At 39.9% G+C, this 12871-nt stretch overlaps 1 protein-coding gene across 1 annotated transcript; it reads left to right on the top strand.

Moving 5' to 3' along the window:
* Positions 1 to 758: 758 nt before the first annotated feature.
* On the top strand, positions 759 to 2787 carry UBQLN3 (ubiquilin 3; the record flags this gene model as incomplete). Its single annotated transcript, XM_081280625.1, has 1 exon — positions 759 to 2787. The coding sequence occupies exon 1, from the start codon at positions 820 to 822 to the stop codon at positions 2785 to 2787; it is 1968 nt and encodes a 655-aa protein (XP_081136751.1). The 5' UTR covers positions 759 to 819.
* Between the last annotated feature and the right edge of the window lie 10084 nt (positions 2788 to 12871).

Raw genomic sequence — 12871 nt, 5'->3', positions numbered from 1 at the left:
TCCAATTTTACCCCTCAGCAAATCAATTCTTTGAAAATATAGAAAGAATTCATGGTTAATACTGAATTAGACAGAAAACAGGGATATAAGATGCCAGGAAGAAGGCCTTTATATAGAAAGAAGATGAATTTGGTTGAACTGAAGAAATTTGTACAATTGCCCAATCCCAGTTCGAGTTTCCATACAACACATATGAGATTGTGTGGAAGCAGGGCTCTTGACCTCGGAGGGATTGATCAGTACAGGGACCTCACTATGAAAAGCACAAATGGGATAAAGAAAATAAAAGAGATAAGGAGGGTGTTAGAAGTTCCCAGTGATCGAGAGCACCTTGGAGGAATCTCCAGAATCCATTGTATGAGGTTATGATGTCAGTCCTGAGGTCACAGAGGTGACCTGATGGAGTAGGTTCCGGCCCAGAAGGCCTCAGGGGTGGCTGTGAAGCAAGATGAGGGCGGTTTGGAGCCCTGCATAAGAAGAAGGACGGGGCCACAGCTGATTGGTATGTGTTCCCCAGACTGGGCCCTTCTTCCTCTCTTCGCCCCATCATTCATCAACTGATGGCCTTTTCCCAGGGCCCCAGATTTACCTTCCCTGATCCCAACATCTCTTAGTCTCATATTCCTCCAAAAATGTCCATTCCCAGAGACTTCATGGCCCCTTCTATGTACACCCTGCAGCTTCCCCTTCCCCGAGGCCCAAGACCCTCTTCATCCTCACCTTTCCTACTTAACATCATGGCCTGAAAGGATGATCTTGGTCTTCCATCTCCATTCCCTCAGCTGTGTCCCCACAGACCTGGGACTCCTGCTGCCAACCATGGCCAAAAGTGGAGAGGCTCTGCCACAGGGCAGCCCAGCGCCAGTCCAGGACCCCCACCTCATCAAGGTGACAGTGAAGACGCCCAAGGACAAGGAGGATTTCTCAGTTACAGACACATGTACCATCCAGCAGTTGAAGGAAGAGATATCTCAGCGCTTTAAGGCCCACCCTGATCAGCTGGTCCTAATATTTGCTGGCAAAATCCTTAAGGACCCTGATTCATTGGCACAGTGTGGAGTGCGAGATGGCCTCACTGTTCACCTGGTCATCAAGATGCAGCGCCGTGCCATGGGCCCTGAGTGCCCGGCTGCCTCAGTCCCTACTCCAGGCCCAAGTCCTGGATCACTCCCTCAGCCAAGCTCCATTTATCCCACAGATGGGCCACCTGCCTTCAGTTTAGGTGTCCTCGCAGGCCTCAATGGGCTGGGTCTGACCTCTGGTAGCTTCCCTGACCAGCCAAACTCACTGATGTGGCAGCATGTATCAGTGCCTGAATTTGTGGCTCAGCTAATTGATGACCCCTTCATCCAGGGTCTGCTGTCCAATACGGGCCTGGTGCGCCAGCTGGTTCTTGACAATCCTCATATGCAGCAGCTAATCCAGCACAACCCTGAGATTGGGCATATTCTCAACAACCCTGAAATCATGCGGCAGACGCTGGAGTTTCTACGTAACCCTGCCATGATGCAAGAGATGATGCGTAGCCAGGATAGGGCTCTCAGTAACCTGGAGAGCATCCCTGGTGGCTACAATGTGCTTCGCACCATGTACACAGATATTATGGACCCAATGCTTAATGCGGTACAGGAGCAGTTTGGTGGAAACCCTTTTGCCACAACCACAACTACTAATTCCACCAGCAGCAGCAACCAACCTTCAAGGACAGAGAATTGTGACCCTCTCCCCAACCCCTGGACTTCCACATATGGAGGTTCAGGGGCCAGGCGAGGAAGGCAGTCTGGGGATCAGGATGCATCTGAAATTAGAAGTAGGGTCCCAAACTTTCTGGGTAACATAGGACTCTATGATTATCTCCAGCAATTACATGAGACCCCCCAGTCCCTGGGAACGTATCTTCAGGGAACTGCATTCACTCTAAACCCAAGGCAGGAACCTCCATCACCAGGAAACAGAATTCCCCCAACTTCATCCTCATCCCAGGAACCTGGATCAGGTCAGCCTCTCCCCAAGGAGTCAGTAACAATCAAGGGAAAGTCCTCCTGTCCAGCTTTCCTGAGATATCCCTCAGAGAGTAGTACTGGACAAGGTAGAGGCCAAGACGGTACAGGGAAGGATTCTACTAACCACAACACCAGCATGCCTGATCTTGTGTCTGGGCTTGGCGATTCTGCCAACAGGGCTCCATTTGGTCCTTCACCACCTTCCCCTATGACAACCACTGCTGGAGTCCCTGAGCCTCCCTGGATGCCACCACCAGGATATCCAAGATTTCTGAGGCCTGCTGGCTTGAATCATGCCCCCCATTTGCAGGATGAGATACATCAGCAGCTACCTTTATTGCTGCATCTTCAGGCAGCCATGGCAAACCCTCGTGCCATGCAAGCCCTGCTGCAGATTGAGCAAGGTCTGCAGATCCTGGCAACTGAAGCACCTCGTCTCCTGCTCTGGTTCATGCCTTGCCTATCGGGGCTGGGCGGTGTGGCAGGAGGGACAGAGTCTAGAGAAGGTGGCTTTATGTCTGAGGATCCCCGTCCAGCTCCAGCCCCACAGGTTTCCCCAGCACAGGGTTCTTCAGAATTAGGCTTCCATTCCACTCCCTTTCTCCAGATGTTGCAAGCCTTAGCTAATACCAGTCCCCAACAGCTACAGCCTGAGGCTCACTTCCAGGCACAACTGGAGCAACTTCGGGCCATGGGCTTTCTGAACCCTGAAGCCAATCTTCAGGCCCTCATTGCCACAGGGGGTGATGTAGATGCTGCTGTGGAGAAGCTGAGGCAGTCGTAGCAGCCTTAGTTGTTCAAACCATATCTTTTCCTCTGTGCCTTTTCCCCATATCCTATTACCCTAGCTCTCCCATTCTTGAATACAACTGCACTATAAACCAAATTTACTATGATGCCCTTTACTGTGGAGACATTGTTGTTCCAGAGTTGATGAGGAAGAATAAGAGCCAGAAATAGGGTGGGGGAACTATGTGTGATCCAGCTACCCCCAACACTGGACTACCATGGGGCCCCCATCTGAGCTCGGTGTATGCCTGTCTTGAGATGCAATTACATCCAATCTCCAGTGTTAGCCACCGTTTGAGTCTGATTCTTGTGGGAGATGAAAAAAGGGGATAATATGGGAGAAAAGCTAGCAATAAGTGCTATCTCTATGAATGGAAGGACTTAGAGAGGAAAGAAAGCACAATGTTTGGATTTAGAAGAGTCAGGCATGGCATGGAGTCAGAGGAGGGAATATTGCTGCAGCCCTATGAAGACTGAGTCCTGAGACTTTCCAGGTGTCTTTCCAGAAGCCTTACAGATTATATGTCCTGTAGTAGCTACCATTGAGTTACCTGCATTTTAGGGCTCCCTATCACCACCTGGCTGATGAATCAACATGGTTTGTTCCCAGTCCCTGAAGACTATCCCCCAGATGGCTGGCTGTCATTTTCAGGAGTTAATTCTGATCCCTGAGTGCATAGACGTAGAGCATGAGAAATCAGGCTGAATTCTCTAGTGAATCTCAACTAGTTTATAATGTCCCTTGCAGTCAGATTCAGAGACTTGATTTCTTGCAAAAAAAAAAAAAAATCTAATACATACCAAGTACATAGTATCTGCTAGCTGTTAGGAATTCACTGTGCATAAAAGGGACACAATCCTGCCCTCATGAGTTTATGAGATTGTGGCAGGAGCTGTTCTAACTGAATATATGAATACTCATCATTCATAATTATGGATTTTGACAAGGAGCTGTGAAATAGCATTGACGGACTTGTTGTTAGTTTAGTCTGGGGGCTACACTGAGTGTATACTCAGGGCTAACCCTTGACAAGTGGTAAGGGGGAAGTAGGAAAACTTGGAAGGGGGACTGAAGAGAAGAACCATATGTACTAAGTAGGAGGCACATAACACAGGAGGTGCCTCTGGCACCTAAATTATTTTTCATATTCAGAAATATTTCCCATTGCCCAAGTACTTCTATGTTAAAGTATTATAACTCCTAAAACAATCAAGTGAACAATATTTTACACATAATATGCCAGAGAACACAAATTACTAAGAAATGCACAAATGTGCTTTTTAAAAAAAGAGTATATATCTCTTTAAATATGTTTTCATATGAGCATATTTTATACACACTTTTACACACATGTATAAGAAAAAAACCCGAGAGTCTGATAGATTTAAAACAGAGTGTAAGAATAAGAAGTACTCATGCTATGTTATAGAAGAAAAAGGGTCCTTGATGGGAGGGTACCATTATAGTAAAAGTGTCTGGGGGTATGTTTAAGTATCAGAGTCCCATTGTGTCACCCTTCCATAAACTGAAAAGAGCAATCTCCCCTTGGAGCCCAGGGTATTTAGACAAGCCTGTCTACCTTTGAGATTCTGGCATGTGGCTTAAAGAAAATGAGACAAACTTTTGGGACAAATTTATCCCAATGACTTAGGTTTCAATCTCTTGGTGAGGCATGAATCTTTAAGGTCTCCATTTCTTACTCTGCTCCCCATCAAAGTGGAAATTCTTGTCCTAATCAAAAGCACTGATTCTTGGGGAAAAGAAGAGGAAAACCTTCTTTTTCCTCTGGGGCTGTGTCTAAATGGGGAAGATATACAATGCCACCCATACTTTTCATCATTTGGAGGGCCAAGTAGATCTGAGAAACTTCATGGAAAGAAATTTTATTGTTCTTACCTGACTTCCATTTGGGCCAGCAACCTGAAGTCTCATACGACCTTAAACTCAGCTTTCCAGGATGGTCTGCAGGTAGGCTAGGTCTGAAAGACCTGGCAGGGAGGAGAGTGTTATTTTAGTAGATTTTTCTCTTGTTATATATATCCTCTTTAAAAATACTAACACATATTAAGTGTACATATTAATGGAGTTCAGTGAAATATTTCCATACCTGAAAACAGTGTGAGCTGATCAAATCCAACCATCCTTTTTTGCTCCCCTTATCCCCATAGACATCCATGTGGTTGGGGAGATTGGGTAAATAGGACCAGAATTTGTGGCTGGAAGAATAAAGACTGTTGGAATTTTGAGGAGAAGGCATCCCTGCATGCTGATATTACTCAAAGTGCCAGTCACCTGGGACTTCTCATCTGCTCTAACTCTAGCACTCTGTCGGCAGAAGTCTAAGACCAAGTATCTGTTCTTGGCATGGGAGTAGTGTAGGTGGAGAAGACAGTCTCAGAGAGCTTTGGTCATACTGGGCATAGTGCCTGGCTCCTCCCAAAGAAATCTTACCCTTTTTCTGACCAAGAAATTTGCTAGAAAGCAAACAAACGAGTGCACATGTGCATGCATACACACACACATAAACACACAAACACACAAACACATACACACACCAAAGAGACTGATTCAATCTACATTGTTAATCTGCATCACAAGTAGCTAGAGAGGTGGACTGCAGTTTAAGAGGAAGGTATTATTCAGATAATGGGAAATGTGTGTACGCATTCATATTCTTTCCTTTTAAAACATGTTCTAATATTTCCATCATAAATATGTACACATATTTTCTAGATGTTTTAAGTTCTTACTACTTAAGTTGTATTTTAATAGCAGCTAGCAGATATTTAGAGTTTATTTTATGTCAGGCCCTATTAAACTCTCTAAGTCAGATTTCATATAACAGTCCTTTAGTGCAGTTAATATTATTATGCTCAATTTACAGAGAGGAAAGCTGAGGCATATGATGAAGGGAAATACTTTGCTTAAAGTTGTAAAGATTTTTCATATTAGAGCCAGGACTTAAAATTTCCAAAGCTTGTGTTGTTTACAATGGTACCAAAACAAATTAGTCTGTACTTCAATCCATATTCCCCCAAAAGTGGATCAGGAGAGGATTTGTAGCATTTAATTGGAATTTTTGGACACTTGACTCCTGCAAATACCATATCCTACATATGTATGTATGTGTATTTCTGCTTCTTTGCTTTTTATTTTATCTATTAGTACTATACTTCAATTATTTTAACATTAAAATATTTAATTTACAAAGGCCCAGTGCTTAAGTCATTATTCTTCTGTGAAATACCATTGATTAATTTTGTCTTTATTTTTCCAAATTTTCTTTATAGCAGATATCAGATTTCAGAAAAGATCAAATGAGATTTTGATTGGCTTTCCTACACATATAAATTAGAAGAAAATTGAGAAATTTACAATAGACAGTCTTTCCTTTCAGAGTAGAGAATGTTTCCATCAATTCAGGTTTTATTTGTTCTCTATAAAGCATTGTAGCTTCTTCATTGAATTCTGTCATATTTGGGTTTATTTAAGCACACATTATAATTCTTATTTTGAGTAGAGTTTTTTCCACTGTATTCTGCATGGTATTACTGCTGTGGTGAAATTGTCCTGTCTCCAGTTACAGTATGAATTCTTTGTGTAGACAGACATTGTGCTGATTTGTATGCAAGTAATGAATGCATCTTTGATAAAGGTTTAGTCTCTACTCTTCTAATTATTTATGTAAATGTCAATTGTAGATAAAATACATAAGTAAAATAAGATATTATAAAAAATAATTTCACTACCAGACAACACTATTAAAACAATGATGTTTGGTCTTCCACATAGTTTAATAAATCTGCCCTTTTAACTTGATAATGCATCATGAAACTTTCTAAGTTATTAAGCAGCCTTTTTCAATTCATTACTTAATTATTTTCTGAATACTTTTTATATGCCATAAACTGTGCTTGGTGTTAGGAATACAATGGTAAGCAGAGAGATATTCTCTAAGAAATTTACAATTTAAGGGAATTGATAGATCTCAGAAGTAACAGTTAACTCTTATAGAGTGCTCACTTAAGAACTAGGCACTATTGTACCACCTTTACAATATTAACTCATTTAATTCTTATTGTAACTCTATAAAGCAGGCACTATTATTATATGTATTTTACAGATGAGTAGCTAATGCAGGGCAATGGTAAGGGTCTAGACCACGATTACATAGCTAGTAACTGATGGAGCTGGAGTCAGGATTTGAACCAATCTTTCTAGAGATTACTTTTTTTTTTTTTTTGAGACAGGGTCTTACTATGTTGCCCAGACTGGTCTCAACTCAAATTCCTGGGCTCAAGTGATCTTTTTGCTTCTGTCTCCCAAGTAGCTGGGATTACAGGTATGCACCACCATGCCTGGCTGAGATCGTACTCTTTTCTTTTGGGTACTGGGGATTGAGCTCAGAGTCACTCGACCACTAAGCCACATACCCAGCCCTATTTTGTACTTTCTTCAGAGACAGGGTCTCACTGAGTTGTTTAGCACCTCACTTTTGCTGAGGCTAGCTTTGAACTGGGGATCATCCTGCCTCAGCCTCCCAAGCCCCCCCAGATTACAGGCATGCTTCATCGCACTTGGTTAGATCATACTCTTATTCCTTATTCTTTTTGATTTTCTATTACATAAAGAATTATTGAATTGCAATTAGGGTAAATTTTGTGCAGAGAATAAAGCATTTTGCTACTGCATATAGTAAAAGGAGAGAGCTACACTTTTTAGAAGGGTGTTCAGAATGTCTTTCTGGAGGTATTTATGCCTAGACTTGAAGGGTCTGGGAAGGCAAGGCACTCGAAGAGCCAGGGGAAGCATGTTTCATACAAAAGAAAAGTATAAAACGAATTGACTTCCTTAATAAGACTTCTATAGTGCAAGAATTAAAATTAAAATAAATGGGATGGATTCAAACTAAAAAGCTTCTTTTCAGCAAAAGAAACAATCAGTGAGGTGAATAGAGAGCCTACAACTTGGGAACAAATTTTTACCACACGCACATCAGATAGAGCACTAATCTTTAGGGTATATAAAGAACTCAAAAACCTTAACACCAAAAAACCAAGTTACCCAATCAATAAATTGGCCAAGGACCTGAATAGAAACTTCTCAAAAGATGATATACAATCAATCAACAAATATATGAAAAAATATTAGACATCTCTAGCAATTAGAAAAATGCAAATCAAAACTACTCTAAGATTTCATCTCACTCAGAATGGCAGATAAAGATGACAATAAGTATTGGCAAGGATGTGGGGGGAAAGGCACATTCATACATTGCTGGTAACTGCAACTTGGTGCAGCCAATATGGAAAGCAACATGGAGACTCCTTGGAAAACTTGGAGTGGAACCACCATTTGACCCAGCTATCCCACTCCTTAGTCTATACCCAAAGGACTTAAAAACAGCATATAATCAATGTTTATAGCAGCACAATTCACAATAGCTAAACTGTGGAATCAACTTAGATGCCCTTCAATAGATGAATAGATTTAAAAAATGTGGTATATATACACAATGGAATACTATTCAGCATTAAAAGAGAATAAAATTTATGGAATTTGCAGGTAAATGGATAGAGTTGGAGAATATAATGCTAAGTGAAGTTAGCCAATCCCAAAAAGCCAAATGCTAAAAGTTTTCTCTGATATAAGGAGGCTGATTCATAATGGGACTAGTGGGGGAGCATGGGAGAATTAGATGAACTCTAGATAGAGCAAAGGGGAGGGAGAGGAAGGGAAGGAAAGGGATAGAATATGGGGGTAGGAAAGGTGGTGGAATGAGATGGACATCATCACCCCAAGTATATGTATAAAGACACGAATGGTGACTCTACTGTGAATACAACCAGAGATATGAAAAATTGTGCTCTATGTATAATATGAATTGTAATGCATTCTGCTGTCATATATAACAAATTAGAATTAAAAAAAATTTAAAAAAGAAACCCTGAGTTTAGCTAGAGGTGGATATGTTTGAAAAATTATTAAAAAAAATACCAGTGTATCTACCATGCAGAGGGTTTGGAAGAGTGCTTCAAGGTGAAATGTGAATGCAAAACCAGGAAGGCTGTGTTACTAATGGATGTGGCAGTCATTCTGATCTCAGGTGGAGAATGCAGAGCAGGTGTCAAGTCAGAAGATCCCAGCAGACTTTCAGGAGAAATGTAGACTTAGGTTGGCTTAGTCTAAGGTTCTCAACAAGAGAAGTAGACTAGAAGTGGGCAATTAAGAGTATATTATGAAAATAGGATTTCTGAATTTTTTTATAAAATTGGATGTGTAAGATTAAGGAAAGGGAGAAACTGATTATGCATTTATACATCTAGCTAATATTAATTGAATATCCTTGCTATAGCAAGGCCTTTCCTTGATGCTGGGAGATAGAAATGTTCTAGACCACTTTCATCAAATCCAGAAATATGGGACAGGCAACCCATTAATTAAATAATATACCTTCAAGCAAAGAAGGGGCTACAAAGACACACAAGGTAAGGAAGCAGAAATTGACAGGTGGACTCTTCATGGTGGTAATTAGGAAGAACTAAAGGGAAGAGTATTTAAACTGAAATGTGATGAATAAAGGGAGTTAGCTGAGTGAAGTTCAGGAGCAAAAGTTCTCAGACATTGATTAACAAGTGGGAATGAACTCACTCAGAAACTTGAGAATCCTGTTGTGACTGGAACAGGGAGCTTGGGAGATGGGGTCATGGAGAGGCAAGGCCAAATCATGAGGACACTTAAACTTGGTAAGAAATTTAGATTTAATTTAAGTAAAATCAGAAAACCTTTATGGTTTAGAGTAAAGAGGTGAGGTGAATTGATTTAAAAGATTACATTGGCTTTTGTAGGAAGTAATGACTAATGGAACAAGAGAAGAAGTAGGGGAAAAAGCCTTGCAGGCTATTGCTGTATTGACAGCACCCACCATATTGAAATGGTTAGATATGGGGCATTTTAGACTTGCTGATAAATTAGATGTAAGAAGCACAGTTTTATAATTTGATGCAATTGGAAATCCAATATTTTCATATATTAAAGAACTTATATAATGAAAAACAGAAAAAGGCACTTTTTGTGCCTCTCCAACATAGGTTCCAAGTTAACTTTGACAAGTGATAAAATGCAAAAGCTGAGAAACATCAAACTGGATTTGAATTAGAGTTATATCTGGGATTCTATCAAACGTAAACCTTGTAAGTGGGTAACTAAATATAAAATAGAGGAAAAAAGAAGGATGCCTCTGTTTTAGTCACCTTTTTCATTGCTGACAAGAGACATGACAAGAACAATTTCAGAGGAGAAAGAACAGTCAGAGGAAGATGGCAGAAAGATAAGGTTGTTTTCCAAGTGCTTCATGGTGTGAGACCTGGAAAGTAGATAAATACCTTCTCAGTGGTGGATGAAAAGAGGGATTTTACTGGGATTTATTTTATTTTTTGTGCTTCTGGGGATTGAGCTCAGCACTTAGCCACTGAGTCACATCCCCAGCCCTATTTTGTATTTTATTTAGAGACAGGGTCTCACCGAGTTGCTTAGCACCTCGCCATTGCTGAGGCTGGCTTTGAACTCATGGTCCTCCTGTCTGAGCCTCCCAAGCCGATGAGATTATAATCATGTGCCACCATGCTTGGATTTACTGAGATTTACTGCTCGATTCTCAGAAGAGCTAGAGGATTCAGGAGTTTGGATGGAATAAGAGAAGAAAACATTTTACTCTGCCAGTGCCAGAGGTCACCAGAGCTGATCCACAATGGGGAAATCAGAGAGTGGGACTAAGAGAACCCACATTTCAGTTGGCACCATGGTATGTCATGGTATGAAGAAATCAGAGATCATGGACACTGTTGGACTAATTCAGAAGGTGAGCTACACTATATTCTCAAGAATGTAAAGACAGAGTCTACAGAATGGGAGAAAAATCTTTGCCACCTGCACCTCAGACAGAGCATTAATCTCCAGAATATACTAAGAACTCAAAAACCTTAACACCACAAAAACAAATAACACAATCAAGAAATGGGCAAAGGAACTAAACAGACACTTCTTGAAAGAAGAAATATGAACAATCAACAACTATATAAAAATATGTTCAACATCTCTATCAATTAGAGGAATGCAAATTAAAACTACACAGAGATTTTACCTCACTCCAGTCAGAATGGTAATTATTGAGAATACAAGTAACAATAAAAGTTGGTGAGGATATGGAGAAAAGGGTACACTCATACATTGCTGGTGAGACTGCAAATTTGTACAACAACTCTGGAAAGCAGTATGGAGATAACTCAAAGACCTAGAAATGGAACCATCATTTGACCCAGTTATCCCACTCCTCAGTATATATCCAAAGGAGTTAAAATCAGCATACTATAGTGATGTAGCCACATCAATATTTATAGCAGCACAATTCACAATAATAGATAAGCTATGGAACCAATCTAGGTGTGCACCAACAAGTGAATAGAGAAAATGTTGTTTATATACATAATGGAATATTAATCGGCCATAAAGAAGAATGACTTTACGACAATTGCTGGTAAATGGATGGATCTGGAGATGATCTTGCTAAGTGAAATAAGACAATCCCCCCAAAACAACGGTTAAGAGTTCTTTTTGATACATGGATGCTAATATATGATAAGGATAGGGGGTTGAAGAAGAATAGAAATTCAGTAGATATGACAAAGGGTAATGAAGGAAAGGGAGAGGAAATAGAAATAGGAAAGACAGTGGAATGATTCTGATATAACTTTCTTATGTACATATATGAATAAACCACAATGAATCTCAACATCGTGTTTATCCACAAGACAGTGATCCTAATCAGAATAAGATATACACCATGTTTGTATAAATATGTCAAAACAGATTATACTGCCATGTATAACTAAAAAGAATGAATAATTTTTTTAAAAAAAATCAGAGGGCAATTATTGTTTGAATAATCCTGAAAGATTAGAGGCTCCGATGAGGGAAAAATTTGAAATGGCCACATTTGGTACCAGGTGTTTGAGTAAAGGATGTTATTTGTCTTGAGATGTAATTGGTGTTAGCTACACAATAAAGAGGTTTAAACTTAAAAAAAAATAGAGGACAAAGTTTATGTGGAGCTCACATTTCAGAAGTCTCAGTCCATAGATAGTCACTTTCTTTGCTTTGGCTTGGAAGTGAGGCAGAACATCAAAGTGAAAGGGTGTGGCAGAGAGAAGCAGCTCAAGATAAGGCAACTAGGAAGCAGAGAGAGCTCTGCTCACCATGAATAAAATCTGATCCAAAGACATTCTCCCACTGACCCACCTCCTTCAATCACATGTGCCTGTTTATAGTTACTACTCAGTTAAGCCATTTAAATGGATTAATTCACTGATTAAGTTAAGGCTTTCATAACCCAATCATTTCATTTCTAAACTTCCTTGCGTTGTCTTACACATGAGTTTTAGGAGACACTTCATCCAAACCATAACAGCCTCACTTCAACTCTTGTCTTAATTTTCTATTCTTATAATACCCATTGCCCCCATATATTATATATTGTGCATTGACAGTCTAAAATAATAAATAATAAAAATAAAATAAGCCTCAATACTTACAAATTGGGCTTGATAAGATGAAACCCCATGAATCCTCAGTTAGAATAATTAATTTGACTCAATGTAAACTAAAAAAGGGACTTCAAGGAATAAAACATTAAAAAACCTAACTAATGAAGGGGTGATCATGTGCATTGCTTCTCCATTGGACAGACAATTTTTTACCTATTCCTTTTAATGTTTTTATTGGTGCATTATAACTATACTTTATAGCAGGGTTCATTTTGACACAATCATACATGCATGGAGCATAATTTGCTTAATTTCCATCCCCATTACTTCTTCTCCTTTGTCCCCCATTGTCCTTCCTATATTTTATTGCCTGTTCTTAATTCTGGAAAATATTAATGAGTGCCTTATGATTGATTACTATAACCATAATTTTGGTCCTTGTATCTATACATGAAGGCTCCCTTACCCAATATCTAATGTTATTAACACTATAAATTTTATTCAGTCACTAATCAGCAAATATTTTACATTTAGAT

The sequence above is a fragment of the Spermophilus citellus genome (assembly GCF_964194105.1).
Source record: "Spermophilus citellus genome assembly, chromosome: 2".
Classification (NCBI taxonomy): domain Eukaryota; kingdom Metazoa; phylum Chordata; class Mammalia; order Rodentia; family Sciuridae; genus Spermophilus; species Spermophilus citellus.
This window is presented reverse-complemented; position numbering and strand designations above follow the sequence as displayed.